This window comes from Taurulus bubalis (genome assembly GCF_910589615.1).
Source record: "Taurulus bubalis genome assembly, chromosome: 10".
Lineage (NCBI taxonomy): Eukaryota > Metazoa > Chordata > Actinopteri > Perciformes > Cottidae > Taurulus > Taurulus bubalis.
The window spans coordinates 20,029,487-20,053,433 of NC_136598.1; the positions used below are offsets into that span (position 1 = coordinate 20,029,487).

The following is a 23,947-nucleotide window of genomic DNA, read 5'->3' on the forward strand; positions in this document are numbered from 1 at the left end:
AGCTTTGCCAGGTGAGATGATGGCACTAAGCCTTAAGGTAAATGAAATAACACTGTGCGCTTACCGGTTTTGTGTCCCATGGGGTGAGATTAGTTCTCCTCCCCCAATCGAAGTGTGTGCATATGTGTGTGTGATGGCCAAAACCATAGTAGCAACATCAGAGCATTTTAGAGTTCAACACAAGTGTAAAGGGATTTAAGTATGGACATGAACACGTGATGACCCTAAGCATGCCCTTTATGTAGTATAACATTTCAGTCACTCCCAATAACCCGAACCATAACATCTAAAGTATTTGTGAAGGTTGTACTCCTCTGTCATTACATCATGAGAGGGAGCAAACTAAGCCATAGGCTAATTGAACCTGTAGGTATTAGACCGATCATGGTTAACTGTGTCAACAGCTGTGTATACATTCATTGAAAGAGGAGTGTGAACATAGTTTTGGCTGAAACGCTGAACAAATCCTTTCATTCTGCAGGTTGAGTCAAAGTAAAATGTATAACGTGCCTTTAGATTACAAAAGAGGCACAAAATGTGTTTAACAATGCTCCTCAAATGTTCAGCCAAGCTTGACCTGCAGCTAGTTTCAAAGGTCACTGAGTATTACCTTTAGCAATAGGTTTTTGGCATAAATGGTCTTTGGTGTGTGAGATTTCTGGAGTTCAATTTCCGAGGTATCACTTGTTAATCAGTGTTTGAACGTGAGTGCAATGACAACCCGGTCTCACACCATAACACACCATAACCGAAGCATCTTTTAGCACTTGAGACTGACTAGCGCGTCATAGTTTGATGCTTGGGGCCACTGACTAAGCGGCAGGCAATATTTGACAAGTTGGAAGTGGCTCAGGACATTTTTCGTTGGGAGCGTCTGTCGTTGGTGTTGGAGATCAAGAAAACATGAAACTCCATTCACAAGCAAGATTATTTCATATGTTCAAAGAACAAAGGATTTGAACACATTTAACACAGAGATAACGTTTTTTCACAGTAAATTGGTATTTAAGAGACAACAAAGGTTATTTGCCTCATGTAATTCGTTCTTCGTGTCATATGTTAGGAATGTTCTTGTTTACACGTTGTGTTCCAGACTAATGGTTTATTACAATATCAAACATTTTCCACTGATTTCCGCACAGGACAATGGGCAACATGACATCAACCCTATTTAATACATGACTGCAGTACAACAAAATATATGAATCAATAAGCAAGAGTCCATTAAGATTAAATAAACATACACAATAAAGTGAAGGAATCATACCTCGTCTGTTATCTGCCCTCCAAATGTCACCCATGTACCTGCAGGGAAGAGAAAGACATTTCAACATTAGAAAACATTGCTATGTATTTGACATCCTGGCGTAAACACTATGACAGTAATCCCTGGATTAAGTTCCCAAGAGAAAAATCAGACCAATGAGTTTCTGTTTTCACTGGCATATTTGGAAGACCTTGTGTCCCCTGTGAGTGTGTGTGTGTGTGTGTGTGTGTGTGTGTGTGTGTGTGTGTGTGTGTGTGTGTGTGCACATCTGACAACATGCTCCTGAGTATACTGCAAACAATGCCGATAAACCAGACACAAAGCTCAGCCACCTCAACCGGAGGAGACCCTAAATCCTCTGCACACTCCCTCTCTGAATTATGTATGTAGCTTTGTTGTGGCAGGAAACGTTTCAGATTATGTCAAAACTGTTTCCAGACAGGTCTGGTGCAAATCTTTAAATGCTGCATGACTTATGAGTGTGTCCTGGGTTCCCTGATAAGATATGAGATCCTCCGTGTTTCAGTGCATTTTAAATGTGGCAGGTGAGGACCAAGGACATTGTGCACCACATGAAAATTGAGTATATCAGACTTTGTTGGTATAATATAGCCTGACAGGTACTGACATTTTGAGGCCAATATCAATGTGTGAGAGTTCTTATAACAATACTGTATACCAGCCAATGACCCTACATACAATATATATATATATATATATATATATATATATATATATATATATATATATATATATATATATATATATATAATAACTTAAATTTAAACTTTACTATGTACACTTAAACTGATAATTAAAGTTCTGTGAATATTATATTTCTACAGCCAATTCAACTTGAACTGTTTCAGCATTTCAAGTATTTCAAATGCTTCAACTGCCACTTTTCTTCAGCGAGCACATACATTTTGCAACAGTATATAACAATATCAGTATTATTGTTTGATAAATCATCAAGTAAGCTAATTATATGAACTTGTTCTATTGTTCTTTATATCTGGAAAAATATATAAATGTGGTCGTTATACTGAACATTTTAAAAATACAATGGATATAAACATTACTTTAGTACCAAGAGCCGTGACCTTTTAGCCTTACTTCATTCATAATAGTATTGAGCAGAACTATGTAACTCCTCCAGCTCATTAAGTATTCTCTTTTTTTAGGCAATATCTATTTATTAGTTAATTCCATTCAGGCTATAATACTGTTTTAACTCCCCATTTAATCCTTCTCACACACAAAATGAATAGACAGTTCTTCCTCTGACACTGTTGACCTCCACGACTCAAATGTCTGAAAACAATTGATGTACCTCAGAGACGGGCGTCACTTAACCATCTCCTCCTCTAGACAGACAGGATGTCACGATGTAATAGAGCTCACTGAGCCATACATTGCAATAACATCGACTCCTCTGAGGTGTATCTTACACATGACACCCTGCGGATAAATTGGATTTGTTGGTGCATAATTATACTACCTTAACTCGATAAGGAGCAGAAAGCTGCCGTCCTCAACAAGCATCACCGGTGGCATCGTAATCGAAGTCGTTTCAGTTTTCAGAGTTAGGTGGGTGAAAATAACGGTAATCGCTGGTGGGGGAAGTTGCTTTTTGGACATTGTTAACAGCAGTAACCATGGCAATCTCATTAAGCCTCAACTGCACCTCCACTACAGTCATTACCAATTGCCCTTGTTATACAGTACATGCTTGATCATACACACATGCATGCAAAGTTTGTGCGTTTCCATCTATGAGGACATGAATGTGTCTCCAGTACGGGAAACTGAAGTCAAAGCTAGCAATGTCCAGTAGCAGCTCTGAGCTTGGTTTCTGAGCGAGGGGCTCAGCATGAGAATAACTCAGTGCATAGCTCTAATGTCAAGGCCACTGCTCTCATTGGTTCAACTGAACTTCTTCTGGATGAATTCATGCCCCATTAATGCACATTACTAACTCTACTGCTTCCCCAGAGTATTTCTGCTTCCTCTTCTCACAGGTTTCCATGGATCGTGCTTTTATCTGGACCCTGGTCCTGCCCGACACCTACTGCTATTATCATATTATTATTATTAATTGCATTGTAATTACCATTGCCAATACCATTGCTGCTTTTATTGTCATTATTAGTCTACTATATCCACTGTTGCAGTTATTTTTGGTAGGCTTACTTTTTCATCATGCCTACAACTCATTATATGAATAATAAGTCATATTCATTGAATGTGCTGTAACTCTGTTACGTTGTTCATTCTGTACACATGACATCTATTGCTTCTGTCCATCCGGGGAGAGGGATCCTCCTCTGTTGCTCTCCCGAAGGTTTTCTTCCCTTTTTTTCTCGGTAAAAAATTTTTTGGGGGGAGTTTTTCCTGAACCAATGTGAGGTCCCTGGACAGAAGATGTCATATGTGTACAGATTGTAAAGCCCTCTGAGGCTAATTTGTGATTTTGGGCTATATCAAATAAGTTGAATTGAATTAAGGCCCTGTGACTGACAAACAGCTCTTTTTCTTTCTTCATGTTGCTATGCAACAATACAAAATCCAACAACCTTGAAGTGCTTTTTTCTAAAGCTGAAGGTGTTCAAGTAAACAGTCAAACTCAAACTAACTCCCGACAAAGAGGTTATAACATTTACATAAATGGTATAATCAGGAGGCCATTGTTTGACTTGATTTCAATTTAAAATCACTTCACTGTCCACAATCTTTTCCTCAACTTTAATATTTTCCCATTACAGGGATATTTCTGCCGTGTATCCACACACACCAAGCACTTCAATCGAGAGGTCGAAAGCAGCAAGACGAAGCTGACATGAGCCCAACCGTTCATGCAGAAGGGAAGGGGAAAAGAAGTGAATGAGAAAAATGAGTGAGAAAATGATAATAGAGATTTAGATTTGGCAAGAGGTGTCAATTGTTTTTTTCAGCTTTGTTGTGAATCCTTTTAACCCGATTCAGTCTTGACTCCAGTCTGTGTGCCTGGCAGCGTGATAGATGGCACACATTTAGATGAAAGATTTCTCTCTGGTGTCTCAGTTTAACCGACCTCCTCACTCTCTTTTTCCGCCTTTTTCAGCTTGTCTGCCTACAGATAGAAAGACTTAGTCATCTTCTTTTGTGGGATTAATTTTCGAGCTCCACACCTCTGAGCTGGTTGTGGACTTTGCGTATATATATATATATGGAAAACTGTACCTACATGATCTTTTAACAGACACATTTTTAACGATTCAAAGAGCTAAACTCAATTATTAATTAATAATGAATGAATAATTCATATAATAATGATTGTTTTTGTCAGTCTTGCCTTTATTTGACAGCCAAAAGTATAAAACTAGATGCTATCTTGTGATGGGATCACAGCAGCCGTGACACCAAATTGCGGTCTCATCCAGCATTCGTAGCTATAAATGGGAAAAATAATGTGCCGAAAATCATAGGTGTTATCCATGTATTCATGGATAAGGAAGTATAAATAATGCAACATCCCACACAGTGTGGGGAGGAGGGGCAGTGGAACCCTTCACCCTTTTCCTAAACCTAACCAAGATGTGGCTAAATCTAAACGAGTCGTTTACTGAGGGTACGGAGGTTTATTATGGAAAGACTGTTTGCATTAACAACTTGAAATGTACATGTGTTGCTGGCTTTTTTCAGGAAAGTGCATGAAAAATGAGGAGTAACTTTTTGTAAGACGTCATTTGAATCGTTGCATGAGGACGGACACTCTCTCTCTCTCTCTCTCTCAAGGTGAAAACAATATCAGCATCGCTGTCGCAGCTGGTAATCAGACACACAGGCGAAAGGACATACGCTGAAATCGAACCAAGGAGATTTTGGTAAAGCTGTTGCCTACGTGTTCTAAAGACTATAGAACACCGGGACGCCCCACTATTTTAAAATTAAACCATTTAAATCACGTTTTGTTCTGCAAAAACCCATTTAAATCTCATTTTGGTAGAAGAAATGTCCCATCAAGTTTGTTAACGGAACACTTTCTTCTTTTTTAAATGATCAGAGCAAACTGATTATGCAGTGTGAGAGTGAGAAAGCTTGAATATCCTGCATGGCACCTTATATGTTTGTAGAGAATATAGACACAAACACAAAGGAAAACACACACACACACACACACACACACACACACACCATCCTTTGCACCTATTTTCAGTTCAGTTGCATGTTCAGTTCCCCGTCTCCTGTATCGTTTCTTCAAGTTCTACTGACTATTCTACTTCAAGCGCCTTCGTCTATACTGTTATATTACATCTGTTTCTGTCTTGTCTACTCGTTCAGCAGCAGACTACCCGGTTAACGAAACAATAAAATCCCTTTACAATGTAACACAGCACAAAAATAATCTCTTTCTGGGATTTTTTTCTCCACGCGTTTGACATAATAGTAAGAACAAAGCTTTTGAAAACAGAATGACAGAGATCAGCCTCACGAATGATCAAAGTGTTTCCAACTTCTTTCTGACAAAGTATCACAGATAATAGGCTTTAGTATTTGTTGGCTTTTGCATTTAGTTGCATCATATTTTACATGTTGCTCATATTGCTGTTTTCACATGCTGCACAATACTGATCAACCACAATCATCACAGCTGTACTGATCAAATACAATGTACTCTGTAATTTAACTCTGTCGATGTTTGGAGACAAAGTTATATTTCAGCTGCAAACGAGAATCAAGGTGAACATTACAATCAACTTTTTTTACTTTATTGAGGATAAAAAGACTGGACCTTGAAAAAAAGACAAAAGCGATGAGAGAGTAACTCATGGTCAAAGGTTGTTTGCTCGCCTTAATACTGTGAAGATATGTAATGGCATTAGGAGGCTGAGCCGTACAGCTGTAGATTGTAACAGATGATGTTTAAAACTGCTTTAACCCCAGTTGAGCCCCAGACATTTTTCTCAAAAATTGTGAATGGTTTTGCATACCCATACTAAATACAGAACATCTCCTCAACCACAAGGGCTATTTGAATAATTTTGAAAGTTATAACATACAGAAAACACAGCAGTATATGTGTTACTGGCACTATATGTTAACAGTATCTCTGCAAAGTTTAACTTTGATTAAGTGAAGTTAAATATTTTTAGTAATTATCAAAAATTAGCAACAAAAAAAATTATCAAAAATGCCCTAACTTTCCTCCTGGACCTTGGACGCCTCTGGTTTCACAACAGAGGTGCTCTGCTCAAGCAGATGCACCAATATACCAAGCACGTATCGTTTCTTCCATAAGTAAGTCATATTTCAGTTTTTTGGCTGGAAAAAATGCTATGTGGTCGTAAGCTTTCCAGAAAGGTGTGCCATGTGTGACATCAAGCTAGGGATATCAACATTGATATTTCTATAACTTGGGGAGCTCTCTCAAGTCACGTTTGAGTCCTTTGAGTCATATTGATGGTTTATGTTAATATTTATGGTTGAATTGTGTTGTAAACATGTAAAATTGACTTATATGCTCTTGTAAGGCCAGACTCTGCAGTTTTTCCGCTATGTCCCATCAGTGGCTCTGGTATCGATTCATGGGAATACGAGGACTTTGAGAGTGAGAAAGACCTCCTGATGAAGAATTCTGCCGCGAGTTTTTGGGGCGCTGGGGTTTGTAAGCTTTTCAAAGTAGAAAAGGGATGAGAGGAACGCAAGGGCTGTAGAAGTAGAGGAAAGGAAGCAGTGGAGTACATGTTGGTCCTCTCCTAATCTTCCCGGCAAAGGACACAGTGAAAACACGCTGAGGTCCATCCTCTTGCTTTTTTTTCAAAACCGCAGGATTTTCTGGGAGAACCATTTTAATAATTCATCAGTCAATAGCACCGCAGCAAGCATCCTAGGGACCTGGACAGTGTGTGGCATGTGTGAGGGGGGGGGGGGGGGTTGGGTTCACACAGAATTGCTTACAGTTCATATACTGCTGATTGCAAACTTCTGCAACGACTTTTTTTATTCGACAGCTAATTAAACGGGTTTGCACATGCAAACGCACACAAATGCTCTGTTTTTCCATTTTCCCCCAACTAATTAGCGTCGTTAGTAACCAGTGTGTGTGGGTGTCTGTTTGTGTGTGTTGACAGCACACTGAAGCAACTGCATACCTCCGTATCAGTCTTTTATCAGTGAATGAAGAAATAGTGATATTAGACTGCCTGTGCTGAGGTCACACATTCCTTCACTTATCAATTAATCCACCATCCAGGCCTCTCTCCTGCAGTTATAAATTGTTTTTATAAATCATTTCAGTTACTGGTGAGAGGTTTTTACACCGTGGAAAAAGAATGTGACATTCTCAGATGCGTATTAAAATCAACTGAGTGCAAATAACTGATATTGAATTGACTAATTATGGGTTTCTGAAAGTGAACTGCTTCCAGGAAAAAGAGGGAGCAGCGCTTATACTCCACAGTCCTATATAGTACTCTTATTATTATTATCATCACGGTTGCTGTATAGCAAATATAGCAACAACTGTTTGGATTTCCTTATGCATGATAATAAAATAGCATCTGCAAATGTCAAAAGTGTTTTTCTTCGTGAGTGTGTGTGTGTGTGTGTGTGTGTGTGTGTGTGTGGGGGGGGGGGGGGGGGGGGGGGGGGGGTCCTCTTGATCTTGCCTGAGAACAGAGTTAACCTCTATCCAACCTCTTTTAATCAAATAACAAGCTGCTCATACCAGCAGCTGGGCCCTTGGAGAACAATGCCCACAGAGACAGAGAAAGCAACAACAACATAATACATGAGGGAGGAAGAGTCTGGAAAGAGGGGAGGAAAGGTGTGTGTGAGTAAAAGTAAGAAAGGAAAGAAGGTATTTATTTCTCTTGGATCAATTTCTGTTATGCTGAAATGTCTCAATGTGTATTTTCCCTCTTCATGTCCAAACATTAAAGGAAGGGGTTGATGATGAGTTTGGATACAGATGGAGGGAGGAGAAGATGGATCATAGAGGATGAGAGCGAAAGCTCAATTCATAGAGAGAAAGACGAAAGTGGAAGAGGTGGAGACCGTCAGGACAGATCCAAAACCGCCAAGGCAGGAGTTGCATATTTCCTCTCATTTTTTTCTGTTCACATCTCATCACCCCTCCCTCCGTCCTGCACTCTGTCTCTACTGTGTGTGGAATATGAATTAATCTGCCTGTTCAGATTCTCTCTACATTAGCACACAGCAAATGAACCAAAAAAAAAAAAAACGACATCAGTAAGATAACCTCCTAAAGTACCACAGAATATTGAATTATTACTGCTATTAATTCCTCAGCTACACACGTTTATGTTCGCATATGAGTTATAAATATGAGCTAAATATGAGAAGAGGTTTTTATTTCACCCATTTAAAACTGCAAAGAATAAACCCAGCCAAGTAGAAAATGATCTGCGACACTGAACATTATACATAGACTGAAAAGAAAGAAAGATCTTACACTCAAACTCAATTTAAATTTTAAATCAACAGCAAGAGGTGATAGAGGAAAGTAATAACTATGCATATGATTATTTCTTCACTAGAGCCTTATAAATGGGTAGTCAGCTGATTCTACTGACAAAGTATTTGTATGCAGCTCATTAAACACATTTAAGTGGTAATGGTTCATTTCACAGAGGATTTTTTTTTTCTAAATTCATTGAAAATGTTTTTAAATCAGAAATTAGTGAAACCAGAAAAAAAAAGCATTATATTAAGATTCAATTTACAGTACTTGGTATACACACAATGCCACACATGCATGACTTTAATGACAGGTCAGAGTTTCACCATCACCGCTTTAGGTCGGCATCCTAAATACTGTAGCTATCACGATAACTTTCCTCGTAGCAGCAAAGTAGATGTGAGCCAGTCACTCCACCTCCAGGTCACTCTGCTCCTTTATCGTTAGCGTAAGGTTTAGGTATTTCATCTAAAAACGCATTCTGGTTTCCAGCTTAGTTTCAAAGTTATAAAAGCAGCCTCGAGTCTCAAGTCAAAGCACTCTAAATTTCATTTGTAGGAATTGCCACAAACAACTACTTTACTACTGTTTTTATCCAATGTTCTGAAACAGCATCTTCACTTGCATGAAATGAAGAAATAGGATGTGGGAATTCTGAACAACACGCAATTGTCGTGAAAAAACGGGGTCTTTGAACATCTACACCGTTATGTAAATGAAGCCCATGCAGGTGAGGCGGCGCTGCACTCGGGGCGTCGACACGCTGTTGCAGATTGGCTCTCACATCTCCTCCCGGCTGTGGTTCACACGACCAGAGACAAATGGAGACAAATGACTGAATCATGATTCAACATGATTGAATGTGAGTTTTGTTCATTTTTCAGTCAGGTAATACAAGTGTGTGTTTTTTTTTCTGTAAAATGACGGTGAGATTGTGAGACTATCTCTCTCACGCACACGCGCACACACACACACACGCACACACACACATCGATCTTGGCACTGTTCCTTCAAGTTAAACAGTGAAACACCATTTAGCGTCCTGCTCTTTGCCCTCTCTCCTCCTCTTCTCCCCTGCCAGCATCATGTCCGCCCTGGGCGCAGCATGTGGCAGGCAGCTGGCATTATCCTGACCTTTTCTGCACCGTGAAGGCTCAGCCATATTGAGTCAGACCTCTCAGTCTACCGTGAACCACCTGGGGCAGCAGCGCTCAGATCCGGCCTTGAGACAGAGACATTACACTCTGAAAAACAAAAGCTTCTCTCTATTTAATCTACCACAGACACCAGAGGAAATCCTCTTGGTTCACACTTCACTAATCTATTCAGCCAGCTTCGCCACTTTTATATTAAAAGGTTCATGGTGACCACAATGTTGGCATTCCTCAATCTCAATTTATCTGCATGTTTGAAAAAGTCAAGTTAACCACGAAACATTAAAGATCCCTTCCACATAAATAGGATGAATGTCCCTGCTTTGAATTATAAAGTTGTGCCTGCTATAGTTTTTCTGCAAAGCAGAGATGAACTTTCCTGCTTGAGCAGATGACTGTGAAATCAGCTGGTGTCAAACTGGTATGCATCGTTCTGCACAGTGAAGGTCAAACATCAATAAGCAAAGCACATCTTTGGAAGGGGAGGAGGACTTTAAAATCAGTTTAGGCCTGTCAAAGTAAAAACAAAAACAGAAATTAACCACCGTGCTATTTGGTGATATTTATTGTCAAGCAACACTAATGATGCATGTTTCACAACGCTAAAACAGAAGCTATCTCGTGCCAAATGTGGTGATCGAGAGCAGCTGGTAAACAGAGAAGCCGGAGCTGCTGAAAACTATAACTGAGTAAACTACATCAGGTTTGGCCAAGTTGAAATCCATGCAAGAAGGATGAGATCAGTAAATATGAGGAAGCGTAGTCAGCAGAAGCACAATTTAGGCATTCTTTAAACCGTTTTTTGGTATTTCCAGATTGTATCCAGATTAATAAAAAAAAGTCTGTGCGGCAAAAAAAAACTAAAAAAACACACACACAAAATTAGATTTTTGTAAATGAGATCCAAACTACTTTTGGAGTGTGGCTTGAAGTGCGATTCCCATCGGTTCTCTCCCAATGCGTCTCAGTCCTGACACTGAGATCCGATTTGAGCGGCCAAAGTGTGGAAGTACTGAGCAGAATCCATGCTGCTGCTAGCAGAGCACTATGGAGGACAACATGGAGCAGAATAATGTGTGTTGACAGACGCTGAAATAAATAAATAATTATCAAACTCTGTATGTCATCGCTAATGTCACCTGCAGGGGCTGAGGATTTGCAAACTTTGCATTTCTGTAGATTTATTTCATGCTTGTTCGGCAAATGTGATACATTGCTGCTGTTACCTCCCTTACTCGTGAGGGTTTTATCGTATTTGTGACAACAAGAGTTGTCAGCGTCGACTGTAGTAAAATGTAGTCACACTTTTTGTTTCGTCTGCCATGATGTGTGTCTCACGCTGTTCTGAACCTGAGTCAGTGGATGTGTCAGAGTAGACTTGTAGATTTGTAGCAGTTATGGGGAGATGCACATGCGTTATTAAAAAAGACCAGAGGGAAGCTTAAAGTTGGGAGTATTGACAAATATTCAAGCACAGGCTAAAGCAGGACTAGAAAGCAGCTCTAAACTAAAGACAAAGTCAAAGACATCTCTTTGACAGGAAGTCTCTTCAACCGCTGCGGACTAAAAACTCAGAGCACTGAAATGTGACTGAACCCTCGTCTGTTCGTGGACACGCTATGAAACGTCCTGCTGAAGGTCGACCTCTCTAAGCTGGATCAAGCTCATGTCCCATGACACCAGGGCCCTATTTCTCGTACCTGGCTTACTGAGTTAGCGGGCTAATTGTCAGGATAAGATGACGTAGGTCTGGCTTTCTCGGTTTCTCAAAGCAAGCTTAGATTAATCACCATAGCAACACAGCCAAAAATTTAAACCTGCTCCCGGGCAGGCTTACTGAACTTCACTGGATAAGGTGGCCACTCCCACGGACAAAAAAGGCAGCTCCCTTCCTCATTGATGAAGGAGCGATATTAGTTATATTAGTTTTATAGGGAGAGAGTTCTTCCAGATCGCCAGGATCCATCCTTTACATTATCATGACTTCCTGTACGCGGCGATATAGATTTTGCCGGCAAGAAATAATTTATTTACGAAAGCTTCTCGAGCCGCGGACATTGATCACCACAGGCGCAGCTGATCGCCGTCTCAGACACAGACTATCAGCCGCTGCATGCCGCTGTTCTTAAGTTTATTTAGCTCTTCAGAAACTTATGGATGTGTTGAAAGCACTCATAATTATATGACAGTGTTATTAGTACACCATACATATCATTATTGTAGAACATGATTAAGGTGATCGTGATGAGAATACAGAGAATCACACACAATTTATTTTCACTGCTTCAATTGATTGAATTTCTGATTATGAATAATACATACATACTGATCCGCCCATACACATATTCAAACTCCTAGTTATATAATATACACATACATGTATAAACATATAGTACATGATTCATACGCGCATACAGTACATATATCCTCATAAGTATATATTTATTCGCAAATATAATCTGATTGATTTGGGTGATGAAACGCTTAAAATTTGCCGATACATTTTCCCAACACTGACGCATTTAACTTGATATATTTGCAACGCTTATGTCTCGCAGCGGGGCGATGTTAAAGTTGCGTTCACGGCAACAATGTTGCAAAGACTTTGGAATATTCGCAGCGCGTTTGCTGTGAATGACTACGGTATTGACTTCCTCATATGCCTTCATGATCATCTCCTGCTTCTCAGTAGAGAGATAAAAGGAGGTTCCTCTGAGTTTATTGTCCATTGTACTGTTAGAACATCGTGGTGTCAGTGCTCGATTATTATCCCTTCTGAAGAGGAGCGGGCGCGCGCATTTATCCATATGACTGACGTCTGGCTAGAATTAACGAGACGTTTCAGCGCGGATCAGCCGTGAAGAAACCCAGATAGCCTGATGTCAATCATCTCGCTAATTTAAGATGGAGATTAGGACAATTGCTTGACTTTGTTTAGCCAGGTACGAGAAACAGGGCCCTGGAGGTTGTGATCCGATTTACAGGAAGGCGTCTGATCCGAGTCCTCGAGGGCCTCGGAGCAGAAAGAACCATGAGGATGGTGTTTTATCTCATTCAGAGCATCACAGATACTGGTATGCTACTTACAGTATACCTTGTCATGTCATGTGCTCGGGTTTTTAAATCGGGATTTTTCAAACTTGGATTTATCAAATCTTATCAAAGAGGAAATAATTCTGTAGAAATGTGTGTTAACGTGTAGAATTAGCAGTACTCAAAACAACTTTAGTTACGTTGTTGGGGCCAGATTCTAGTTTCCTTTTCTAATAACTTAATGGGATTCCATTGATCTGAAAGATCCCTGAAATTGTCAAAAGATATACGATGTATTTATGGGTAATAGAAGAATACCTGCTATAAGTGAAAGGGTGTGTGCCATTTCAGTGATTTTTGTTCTACTAATAATTCAATTTCTGTGAAACTGAGTTGGTGATTAAATTTTTTCTGATGATTCAATAACTCAATGTTTTTTCAAACCAGGAACCTAAAATCCTGGTCCCTCTATATAACTCATATCATAAAGCCAGAATAACTAAATCTTTGAAGATTTTTTGCAAATGGAATGTTGTAGAAATATTGTAGAACATTGTTTTTCTATGATTTTTCAAACATTATAACCTTGTAGGTCGAGATATCGTGGATGTGTATATAGTAGTGTTTATCCTCCTTGCTTCTATGGCTTCCATTTCATTTTATAACTCTGTGTGAGATAGCAGGAACAAGCAAACACACACACACACACACACACACACACACACACACACACACACACACACACACACAACTCTATAATTTGAGAGCTCTCCATGGTGATAGATATAGGTATGCTGTGTGTGTGTGTGTGTGTGTGTGTGTGTGTGTGTGTGTGTGTGTGTGTGTGTGTGTGTGTGTGTGTTGTCTTCTACCCACTCTAATGCTATATATTGAAGCTGCAATGGAGTGGGTTTGACTCTCTTGTATGAGAAGTGAACAGTTTTGACCAGCAACCCACAGAGATGTGGCAACGCACACACAGACGAATACCGTCTGAAAAAACTACAACCAGACATTTTATCAGACAGTAAGCTGAATTCTGAATTTTATGTTTTGTCAATGTAGTTGGTGTTGTTGCTGATAAGTAAGGCCTGAGGGAGAAATGCATTATGGGCCGTGAAGCCGAGTGTCTACTCACCGAGCCCTAAGCAAGATACTCTGAGTCCTGACTTTCCGAGGTTCCTGCAAAAACAGAAAACAGGGAATCACATACAAGCTCAATTAAAACATGTATCAAACCAAATAAGATAAAGGATTTTATAATCCTGACAGAAGATCAGTCAAAATTATCCTGCAAAAGAATACGGATCAGCTAGTAATCCTTCTTAAATCATATTAAAAAAATTATCTTGGACATTTCAATCTGTAATGGATGCAAAATGATGTCAAGGAGAGTGGCAGTCAAGTCAATAACAATCAAGCCTTTCATTTGTACAAGTTGTTGCTTTGCTTCAGACAATCACATGACAGCTTGACAGTTCCTCAGATTTCTCCACAACAGGAAATTTAATTTCACTTTTGCAGACCTTGAGGTGGACGTGCCGACACTGTCAACAGCCCGCCATGTGTAAATGTGTGCATGTGTGTGTGTGTGTGTGCAGGAGGAAACCTCATAGTGGAACAAAATGCTCATCGGTCCTTTAATGTTACTTCCCAGTCAACCGTGAGAACAAACCGAACGATGGAGAGAGAAATGAGACATGAGGAAGAAACATCCACACTGTTTGGGCAAAATGGAAAAACACTAATCAAATCAGCGCACGCAGTCGTGAAAAATATCAATGAAAACTAAAGTTACAAATGGTTTACTGCAGAATGAAGATGATGTATGTTTGCGAGTGTGTGTGTGTGTGTGTGTGTGTGTGTGTGTGTGTGTGTGTGTGTGTGTGTGTGTGTGTGTGTGTGTGTGTGTGTGTGTGCTGCATCTTATTTGCTTGCTAGTAGCCTCATTAGCTGTGTCATTAACAACACACACACTCTCTGCTTAAATTAGATTTGTTTGATGTGTGTACAGTCAAATGCATCCCTATACACACGGCATTAAGTCTGTCCCCCTATTAAATAATTCCACACCTGCCTTTGCAACCTCATTAGCTGAGAACATTAACAACATGCTGACTATCGTGTCTATAGTGTCGTTGCGCTTTTACCCCATTCAGCTAAGGATCCCCTCTGGAGAGAATAAATAATTAGAAAAATGCTGTTGAGTGCAACCAGGTGTGTCTCCCAAACAAAGTTTGAGATTTTGTCCAATGTTCTCTCTCCTTCCAGCTCTGTTTTGGTTTCTGTCAACTCCTGACGGAATCATCTGTCTCTGTAGCCGCTAAATGCTCCACTAGGTTCACCAGCTAGCTCTTTACTTTGTCAGTTATTTGATGCGAGACAGGTAGTGTGCTGTTTTTTTCTTCTTCTAAAAACAGACACCTATTTCACATAAAAAATGATGCTGGAGACAGAAGTGAGAGTGATGCAAAACAGTAAAGTTTTGGTGTGTAAAAAATATATAAATGAGCTGCCGAAAGATGCTTGACTAACTCGTAGGTTACAGCAGAGGTTGTCCTTCCTGCCTGTTCCACTACTGTAGGCAAAGTGACAGATCCCTGCCATGTCCAATCAAGCATGAGGAGGAGTTATTGTCCTGTCATGTCAGTTTCCTGTGAGAGCGTCCATGGACTAATGACTAAACTGATGCTGCACACACACTCACACACACACGCACACGCACACGCACAAGCACACACACACTTCTAAACAAACATACTTCTGAGTTTTGAGCAGGTGCAAAGCTAAAACCGCTGCTCTAATTCATCAGCTTGTCGGCAGTATAGGTGGCACAGTTTAGAATATGCTATGTCGGCACTTTCCAACTTGCTAAGAAATTCTATTTGGAGAGGAAACTTAAAAATTGATCTCAAATTTATTTCAAAACGTTCTATTTTTGATTGCACTTTTAGAAAGTGGAAAGTACAAGAAGAAAGCTTCTGTGTACAACTTGCATAAAAGCGAGTGGTGTACTTATGTCACAGTTAAGGTCTGAGAAAAACACATTTGTGTCTCTCGTCCTGAGGGGGACATGTGTGTTGTTCTGTTTTCAAAAGGGCCCAGAATAAAAAATAAAAAGGCCACAATGCTTTGTTTACCACATCTTTCAATAGGCCACTGATTGTAAGTCACTGCAAATAGGGTTCAGCCCTTCAAACAAACCAATGGAAATGCAAATAAATTGTTTGCCTTTAAAACCTTTGATAACCGTTATAAAGTAATTTAAATGATCATATTTTAAGTCTCTCAAAAGGCAGAATTTCAAAACATGCACAGCCTCATTAAAAGCATCAGATTGTTTGTGCATTGATGGACGAGTACATTATTCACTCATCTTTCCAAACCACTTTAGTTACGCATTGCTGACATGTCACCTCTACATCCTTCAGAATAGTTAATTGGGCATAAAAACCGAGACACCCTTAGTAAATCGATTCTTGGTGAAGCAATAGATCCTCTGTAACCTTCAACAATCTCCACAAAGGACACTGAACATTTCGTACAAGGTGCTCTTGAACAACAAGTCCCAGGAGTTTCTTTTGCTCTGCAGACACAGCACCAAGAGATGATTATGTGTGAATATGGTTTAAGCATCGCTCTGCATAAGAGCTTTATCTCCTTGACATGGTTCACGCTTTGACATCTACAGTTGTGATTTCTGGGTGGGATTTGCACGTTCCTCACATGTTTGCATGGGTTTCCCTTAAGGCTGCAGATAGCAGATTTTCACTGCATGATTCTTGGGCCAAAATAATTCACAATAATGATATTATTGAGATAGCTAAAATGTTATAATAATAATAATGCGTCAAATTCATCTTTAAACTTGTTTAAACAGATTATTGTGCATTTTGTATCTTTTTGAAAATCAATTAGGAGGTATAGAGAGAGTCTGTAATCTTTAAGAGGTGCTGGATTATTATTATATTACACAATATTATGAGTCTTATTTACATGATATCATTTTTTTTTTTTAAACAGCACAGTTAGTGTGAATACTCCTAGTCTCCTTCCACAGTCTAGGTTTTAAATGAGTGGGAGACTGCTGTCTGATGTAAGTGAATGTAAGGTATTGATACTCTGTGTTAAGCCTAAGTCTCTCAATTTGCAGTGATCCTGAAAAGGAGTGAGCCGGCAAAATAAATCATGAATAAAAGTAATGTCAAGTTGCAGTGAAGTTGCTTTTCTTGCCCAAAGAAGATGGACAGTTTCAGAAGTGTAAAGTACAGGCCTGCCTATAGTCAGGGCAATCTTTTGAATTTAGATCAGGCGGACTAGAGGCGCTGAGTCAGGCATCGGATGCCCTGCAGGCGATTAATGAGGATGTCGCTGGTCCTCGGCCACAACCATGAATGATTACAATACAGGGGACCTCTATTTCAGGCCTAAAGAGAGAAGCTTGGTTGGAGCCAGAGCACGGACAGATCACCTATCAAAGCAAAAAAACTGCACATTGAGATGAGCGATATGACAACCACAACCCACTCAGACAGAGTACTTTAGTTGCAAATGGGGTGATGGTATCTGATGTGTTCTAGCTACTGGGCATTTATATCAAGGTATAATGTCTTTTGTTCACTGTTGCATGAGCTTCCCACAAGGATACAGAGTAGCCAGCCATATCCTTGGGGGGGAAAGTACCCATCTCGGGGGTGCATGCTCTCCTGGTGAAATACTTTGCTCATAAAAGCCCAAATGTGGTTCCTCCAGCACATTCAAATGCCACCATTTCTTCTTATTGCCTGCACTGATTATTCTTAAATATTTAAATAAGTTTGCCTCCCCGATTGTAAACCTATAACACATTTTTTTCCAATAGGAGAATAAGGCTTCTTGTTCCTTTTAGGTCAGTCAGTAATAAGCAATTCATATTGAAAACGCCTATGTTAACTGATTATAACTTTAGTATGGAAAATGCTGTGCTTTCAGTCAACTTTTGAATGCTTACTGCTCGTGTCATGTTGCTGACACCAGTGTTTTCTGAAGTAATGAGGATGTCCCCATCTGTGCAATTCATAATGTGGTTTGTTGTATATTAGTTTGTTAATATTTGTAGAACACTGGAGACGAAACAAACAATAATATTACGAGGTAGCCGGCTGGACTTAAATGAGTAGTGGGTTGTTTGGCCGGCAGCGATTGTCTGACTTGTGTTGACCGAAGTAATACAAGGAACAAATAACTTTTCTCAGATCAGCTTGGTTGGCCCGGATACTGCTGAACCGACGCAATTGCTTCCCCTTATTCAGCTTACACAGCAATAGATTGCAAGATGGATGAAAGAGCAGCAGTGAAGAGGATAATAGATGAGATAGAGAGAATGATGACGAAAAGAAGCAAAGAAGATTTCCCCACTTGGGAGATGGAGTGAGAAAGTGATCTTCTCCCTCATTTAAAACCTCTTTCAAATGATCTTCATAGATATGCAAACACTTATAGCCCCACACATAAATAAGCAAAGCCCCACCACTAAACACACACACACACACACACACACACACACACACACACGCACACACACACACACACACACACACACACACACACACACACACACACACACTAACAAAGCCGTCTTCGCCCATCAAATATTTATTGAAATATGAACCCCCCGTAGTCGCTTTTCCAAACAGATATACCATAACAAGCCTTCTCCATCAATGAGGCTATTCATCACCACTTAAACATGTCTTCATTTGCCTGATGATGGACAGTAATGACGTTCTCTAATACCCCCTCGATACTATGGCAATATTATCCTCTCTGTTCATGTGTCTCGCCCCCTCTCTCTCTCTCCTGCAGGTCAACAGTCATCACCACAGCCCTGTCACCGGCTCACCCATTACCTCCTCTGCTATAGAAGCTGCTCAGTATTCAGGCAGAGGAAATAAGGTTATGCTGTGAGTCTGCATTTTAAAGTAAAAATATTTAGTCAAAGTAAGTTTTTACTAGACAGTTGGGTGTAATTGGCCAATAAGTCATATTAGAAAGTTGCAGCATCGTCTCTTTTCCCTTGTTTATCAATATCATGAGATTAATGACTAAAATGTTCATAAAGCCACTTAACAAAACTGTGACTGGTGCGGTTTCTTTATTGCACTTCACCTTAATATTTGTTTTACATGTTTAACAAGTAAGACAGTTGGATAAGAGTTGCTGTATGTATGCAATGATGAAAATACAATTAGAGTGAAAATGCCACATCTTGATTATTAACAACTCTATTTTAATTTTTTTTTAATGTATTTTTCCCTTACAATCAAGTAATAGTAATTGGTAATCTCTAAAAAAGAAAAAAGAAATAGAGCCAAGGACAGTTTATTTCAATGAAAGGTAACCCAGTACAGAAACAACTTCCTGCTTGGCTGCGCTTGTAAATATATGGTCAATATGTGTCAGTGTTTTATTTATGGGTGTACTTTTCCTGTCGTGATGTTGTGGATGCCTTCCAGTAGGAATTGGTTTCACTTTTGTGACCAATTTGAAAATGAACTCTGAATTGCCGTTTACGATACGGAAAAACGGATATGAGCCACAAGAGACCGTCTGACACACTTCTCCATCGAGTGTAAAACAGTCTGTATGCGAGAGAGAGAGAGAGAGAGAGAGAGAGAGAGAGAGAGAGAGAGAGAGAGTGTGTGTGTGTCAGAGAGAGTCAATGAGATGGGTGGGAGGGAAAGAGGAAGAGGAGGAAAGCAGGAGAGCATGTCAAAGGCCACCTGAGCTCCAGATAAAGTAGGTTACAATGTTACAGTAATCACCCAACCTTTGGACACACATTGTCTATGTTGCCACTTCACGGAGACGAGAGCAGTTACCTCGCTGTGCCTCACATTTCTGTCAGGAGGCAACCTTAAACTTGCATTATCTAATGGCCCTCAGGGGTCTACTTGTATGGAAGTCCATGAGAAGATGACCGGACGTAAACATTGTGAACATGAGTTTATGGTCTCGCTAGTTTCACGTTTTCTTCAATACAGCACGATGTTCATTTATTAGATTATGGTCCCATTTGGAGTAAGTTAGACGATAAAGCAGGGTATGCTTTAGGCCGTGGTTAACTTGTGGATGACGGGTTGCTACCAGAGCCATATACGTTAGTTCTCTAAAAATAGTCATCTCTCTTCACTGGTTGCAAAAGAAACAAAAAAGATGAGACTGCCAAAATCTAAGATAGCTATATATATATATATATATATATATATATATATATATATATATATATATATATATATATATATATATATAGTACATGTCATGGCTTCATATTTATTAATCAAATAGGTATACTATTTTCTATTGGAAAACATTTTACTAGTGTAGAAAATCGTCTGCAGCATTCAAACTACATTGATTGGTTTTAGCTACAAACATACTGATAATATTCATTTTTGCAATTAATTCAAAAGCATACACTGACATTGCAGTAATCATGAGTGCACTTTCCTCCTCTCACACAGACTAACAATCTGCTCGTCCTCTCACCCTTTTTTTTTTAAACCACCCACTTGCATGCTATCATCTATTAAACATGAAAACTCTGCAACCAGTCCACTGTGTAGGCCGACATTCATCACAATCAATTGCATTTTCAACTCTTGAGGTCTGCAAGCTGCCTGAATTACGCAGTAGTTTACTTGGCAACTTCACTTTTTGTCTCCTGGCTGCTGCTGACTTGTGTGTTTTTGCGTCTCTCCTCGAAACATCTTCAACCTAAGATTCGTCCAACTCCATGACAGCTTTGCTGAGTTTACATCACTAGAGGGAATAAATGGGCCAAGTCCTGCTCATGTGATGGGGATATCCAGAAGACAAGACATGCAACACAAGAAAGTCATTCTATTCTGGAGTTTTAAGATTGTATTGCTGTAATTTGGGGGAGGGGGGCGGGGGGAGAATGACTTCACTTGAGAGGAAAAGGAAGCCATCTGTAGATAAGCATCATGATGTGCGGACTAATTAACCCTCCATATCTAATTGACTGAGTAATTAACAGAGGGAAATGGTTGCAATGATTGATTAAAAATAAACTAAAAGGCCAACACTCATCTGCTGAGATATCAACTATGAGACACTTTGCTCAGCCGCATCAATGAAACGCAGATGAGAAAACAGAAACTTATGCAACGTCCGATAAAATGTCACAACTTTCATATCATGCAAGATGTGTGAGCTTTAATTCAATTATGTCGGCGAGATGGAAAAATGTAAAAAATGGAGGGAAAGAAAAGAAAGCAAAGAGTGAAATAAAAACATAACAAGCGAGGGGCTGATAAACTGCACCAGGGGGCTGCAGATCAGAAAATGATTGCGTTTATGGTGATTAATGACGTACCAATTAAATAATTAAATATAATTAGGGATAAAAAATGAGAGTGGTGAAGTTGCCTTGAGTAGTAAATAAAGAGGAACCGACTGAAAGAAAAAACGACGGATCCAATCAAACAAGGACCAATCAGCTGCTTCCTCCCTCTCTACGTCTTATGTACCAGTTGCTAAGTAGAACAGTAATTTCCTGGGCAACAGTGAGACAGAAGATACATCAGGTCGTTCTAATTAAAAAACACCTTGGAGAGTTTTTCAATCAAATAAAAGCATTAGGCTGAGCATCATTTTTTTTTTGTACCCGATAGAGTTTTTTTTTATGTTTAGTTCTTTCCTCCCAGGAAACCAACAGACAGAGATATATACTCTAAAGAAAACAGCAGAAGAACCACAGCGTTTGTTTCCCATCAATCCGCAATCCGCTGCGCAAGAGAGTAGTGTACACCCAGCAGGAAATCTGTGGTTTTGCAAGAAAAATTTGGCCAAATCCTGGAAAGTCAGACAATTCTAAGAGACATTACTAATTAATTGTTGGTTAGGGTCTTTTCTAGAGATTTGTTGACAATAAGAAAAATATAAAACAACTCCACTCGTATCTTGAATAACACATCCACCACGTTATCTGACGTGCTGCAATATCCTGCAGGCTGTAGCTCCACAGAACATCCATCCCCCATAGGTCCATTGCTTCAAAGACACCCATAGCCCCATAGGAAAACAAATATATGCAAAAAAAAGAAGAGAAAATGTCATTTTTTAAAAAAGGCTCTTTTGAAAGCAATCTGCATGTGCGTGTGGTTGAGTAAATAGGCCTTAGCAGCCATGCATGCATAAATACATGAATACATTTGTGTATATGGTTCAGGGCACATGCTCGGCTGTACATGCATCTGAACCTGCTTGCATGTTGTGCCTGTACGTGTCTGTACCTGTGTGTCTGTATGAGTGAAACGGTTTCCATGAACTCTGGAGCAATCTCAGCAGTGGGGCAATCTCATGCCTATCCAGCATTGAGCTATGAGCGGGTGGGGGTGTTTGAAGAAGTGTGTGTGTGGTGGGGCAGCTCTCAAAGCCTCCATGCAGGCAGAGTAATGCAGCTGCCTGTGTATGGGAGTAATATAGCAGTTGTCACCTTGCAAGCGAGGCGAGATAACACCGCCATTGGGACCAGTAAGAAGCACGCTTTCAGCAAATCAGTCTTTTGACACCTTCACAGTTGCAGCTGCAATATATACTGTGACGAGAGCAGAGATTGTGAGTATGGAGAGATTGGTGGTGCTGCCTGTGTGCACACGCGTGTGCTTGCACATTTGATTCAGCAACGGATCATGTGAAAATGCATTGCTGTACAGTATTCGTACCCTTTGGTGTATGCAGCTAGTGAATGACTGAATGTAGCGTGTAGAAATGAAATATACTAAAAGGTGCTGTATACGAGATGGGAGCACTTCTATACGCCTGAGCCGGAGGCTGGAAGCTAACGGTGTGTACAGCACTAACAGCACAAAATATACTGACCAAGCCAAACGTGTACTCACATCCTGTACATGCACTAAAAGCATGCACACATGGCCGGCCCAGACCGGTCAGCAAAGCGAGGAGAAGCTGGGACAACAACACACACAGAGGGAGAGCAGCTTCACGCTCCTCTCAGGTCGACATTATTCCACTATGTCTCTACATAGCAAGTAGTTGTTTAAATCCTCAGAATGACGTTTATTGTTCCTTTCATACGCGTGTGTGAGAGATCAACACCTCCTGCCACCAACATGCAACAATAAACCTCCCAACAGAAAGAGAAAAGGCACAGAGGATATGACACTTGTTCAACCTCCTTCATGTGACTCCTGGTTTTCTTCTAGCTATGAGTGCAATGCTTCGACGACCCACACGTCTTCAATATAGAATATTTGTATTTAAATACACAGTGCCTAAATTTGAATACACTCTCAATATTACCTACGGTATGTTCTATGTATAGCTTCTAGCATCCCTGTTCACTGTAGGTGTCAGAATTGTACAGCCATCTACATGCAGAGACACATGCTCAAAGTGTGTCAATATGGAGCTCATTTCATCTGCTTTTCTGTCCATATTATTAGTCTTCTGCTACCAAAATCAAAGAAACAGAAAAATATCTATTACTTTGTTAGCATTCATATACTAGCGATGAGGGGTTAATGTAAGACTCACAGGAGCTTCAATTCTACTGTACATTGCTTAAACCACAATGTCATGTCTCAGATTTAAAGAGATTATTGAAAGAACTCCAGGCTTATTCAACTGAGTTCAAAATAATACTGCAGTTCCACCCCAAGTAAGAACATACCACCGGGAGCCATTATAGACTATTATGCATGGCAGCTACTTCCAGCCTTTCAGGTTTGTTAGAACGGGATCGCTGTCCCGGTGGTGTCCTTGTTATGTAAAATGCACACATACCTCTTGATTTTTCTCTTGAGGCAAATTCGCATTACGCAAGGTACTCAAAATGCAAATCACCCACAATTAGCTTCATTCTCACAGAGACAAGCCAGAGATTTGCAGATGCGTTACAGTGTTCATCAGTGTAACGGCACAGCTGAAAGGCTAAGTGGATGTTTTAACATGTTTTTAAGACAACTCAGATATAATCACGTATGCATGTATGTATACTCACCAGTC

The 23,947-nt window shown here is 39.9% G+C and overlaps 1 protein-coding gene across 5 annotated transcripts in view; it reads right to left on the reverse strand.

The window, feature by feature from the left end:
- kcnab1a (potassium voltage-gated channel subfamily A regulatory beta subunit 1a) overlaps positions 1-23,947 on the reverse strand; it is a gene marked incomplete at both ends in the record, with an annotated part of 94,432 nt that overhangs the window by 18,200 nt on the left and 52,285 nt on the right. For all 5 annotated transcript variants that reach the window (XM_079225297.1, XM_079225301.1, XM_079225298.1 and 2 more), the window contains 2 exons: positions 1,268-1,305; positions 14,055-14,098. In XM_079225297.1, the coding sequence (XP_079081423.1) occupies positions 1,268-1,305; positions 14,055-14,098 (82 nt within the window). The remainder of the gene's footprint in view (positions 1-1,267; positions 1,306-14,054; positions 14,099-23,947) is intronic.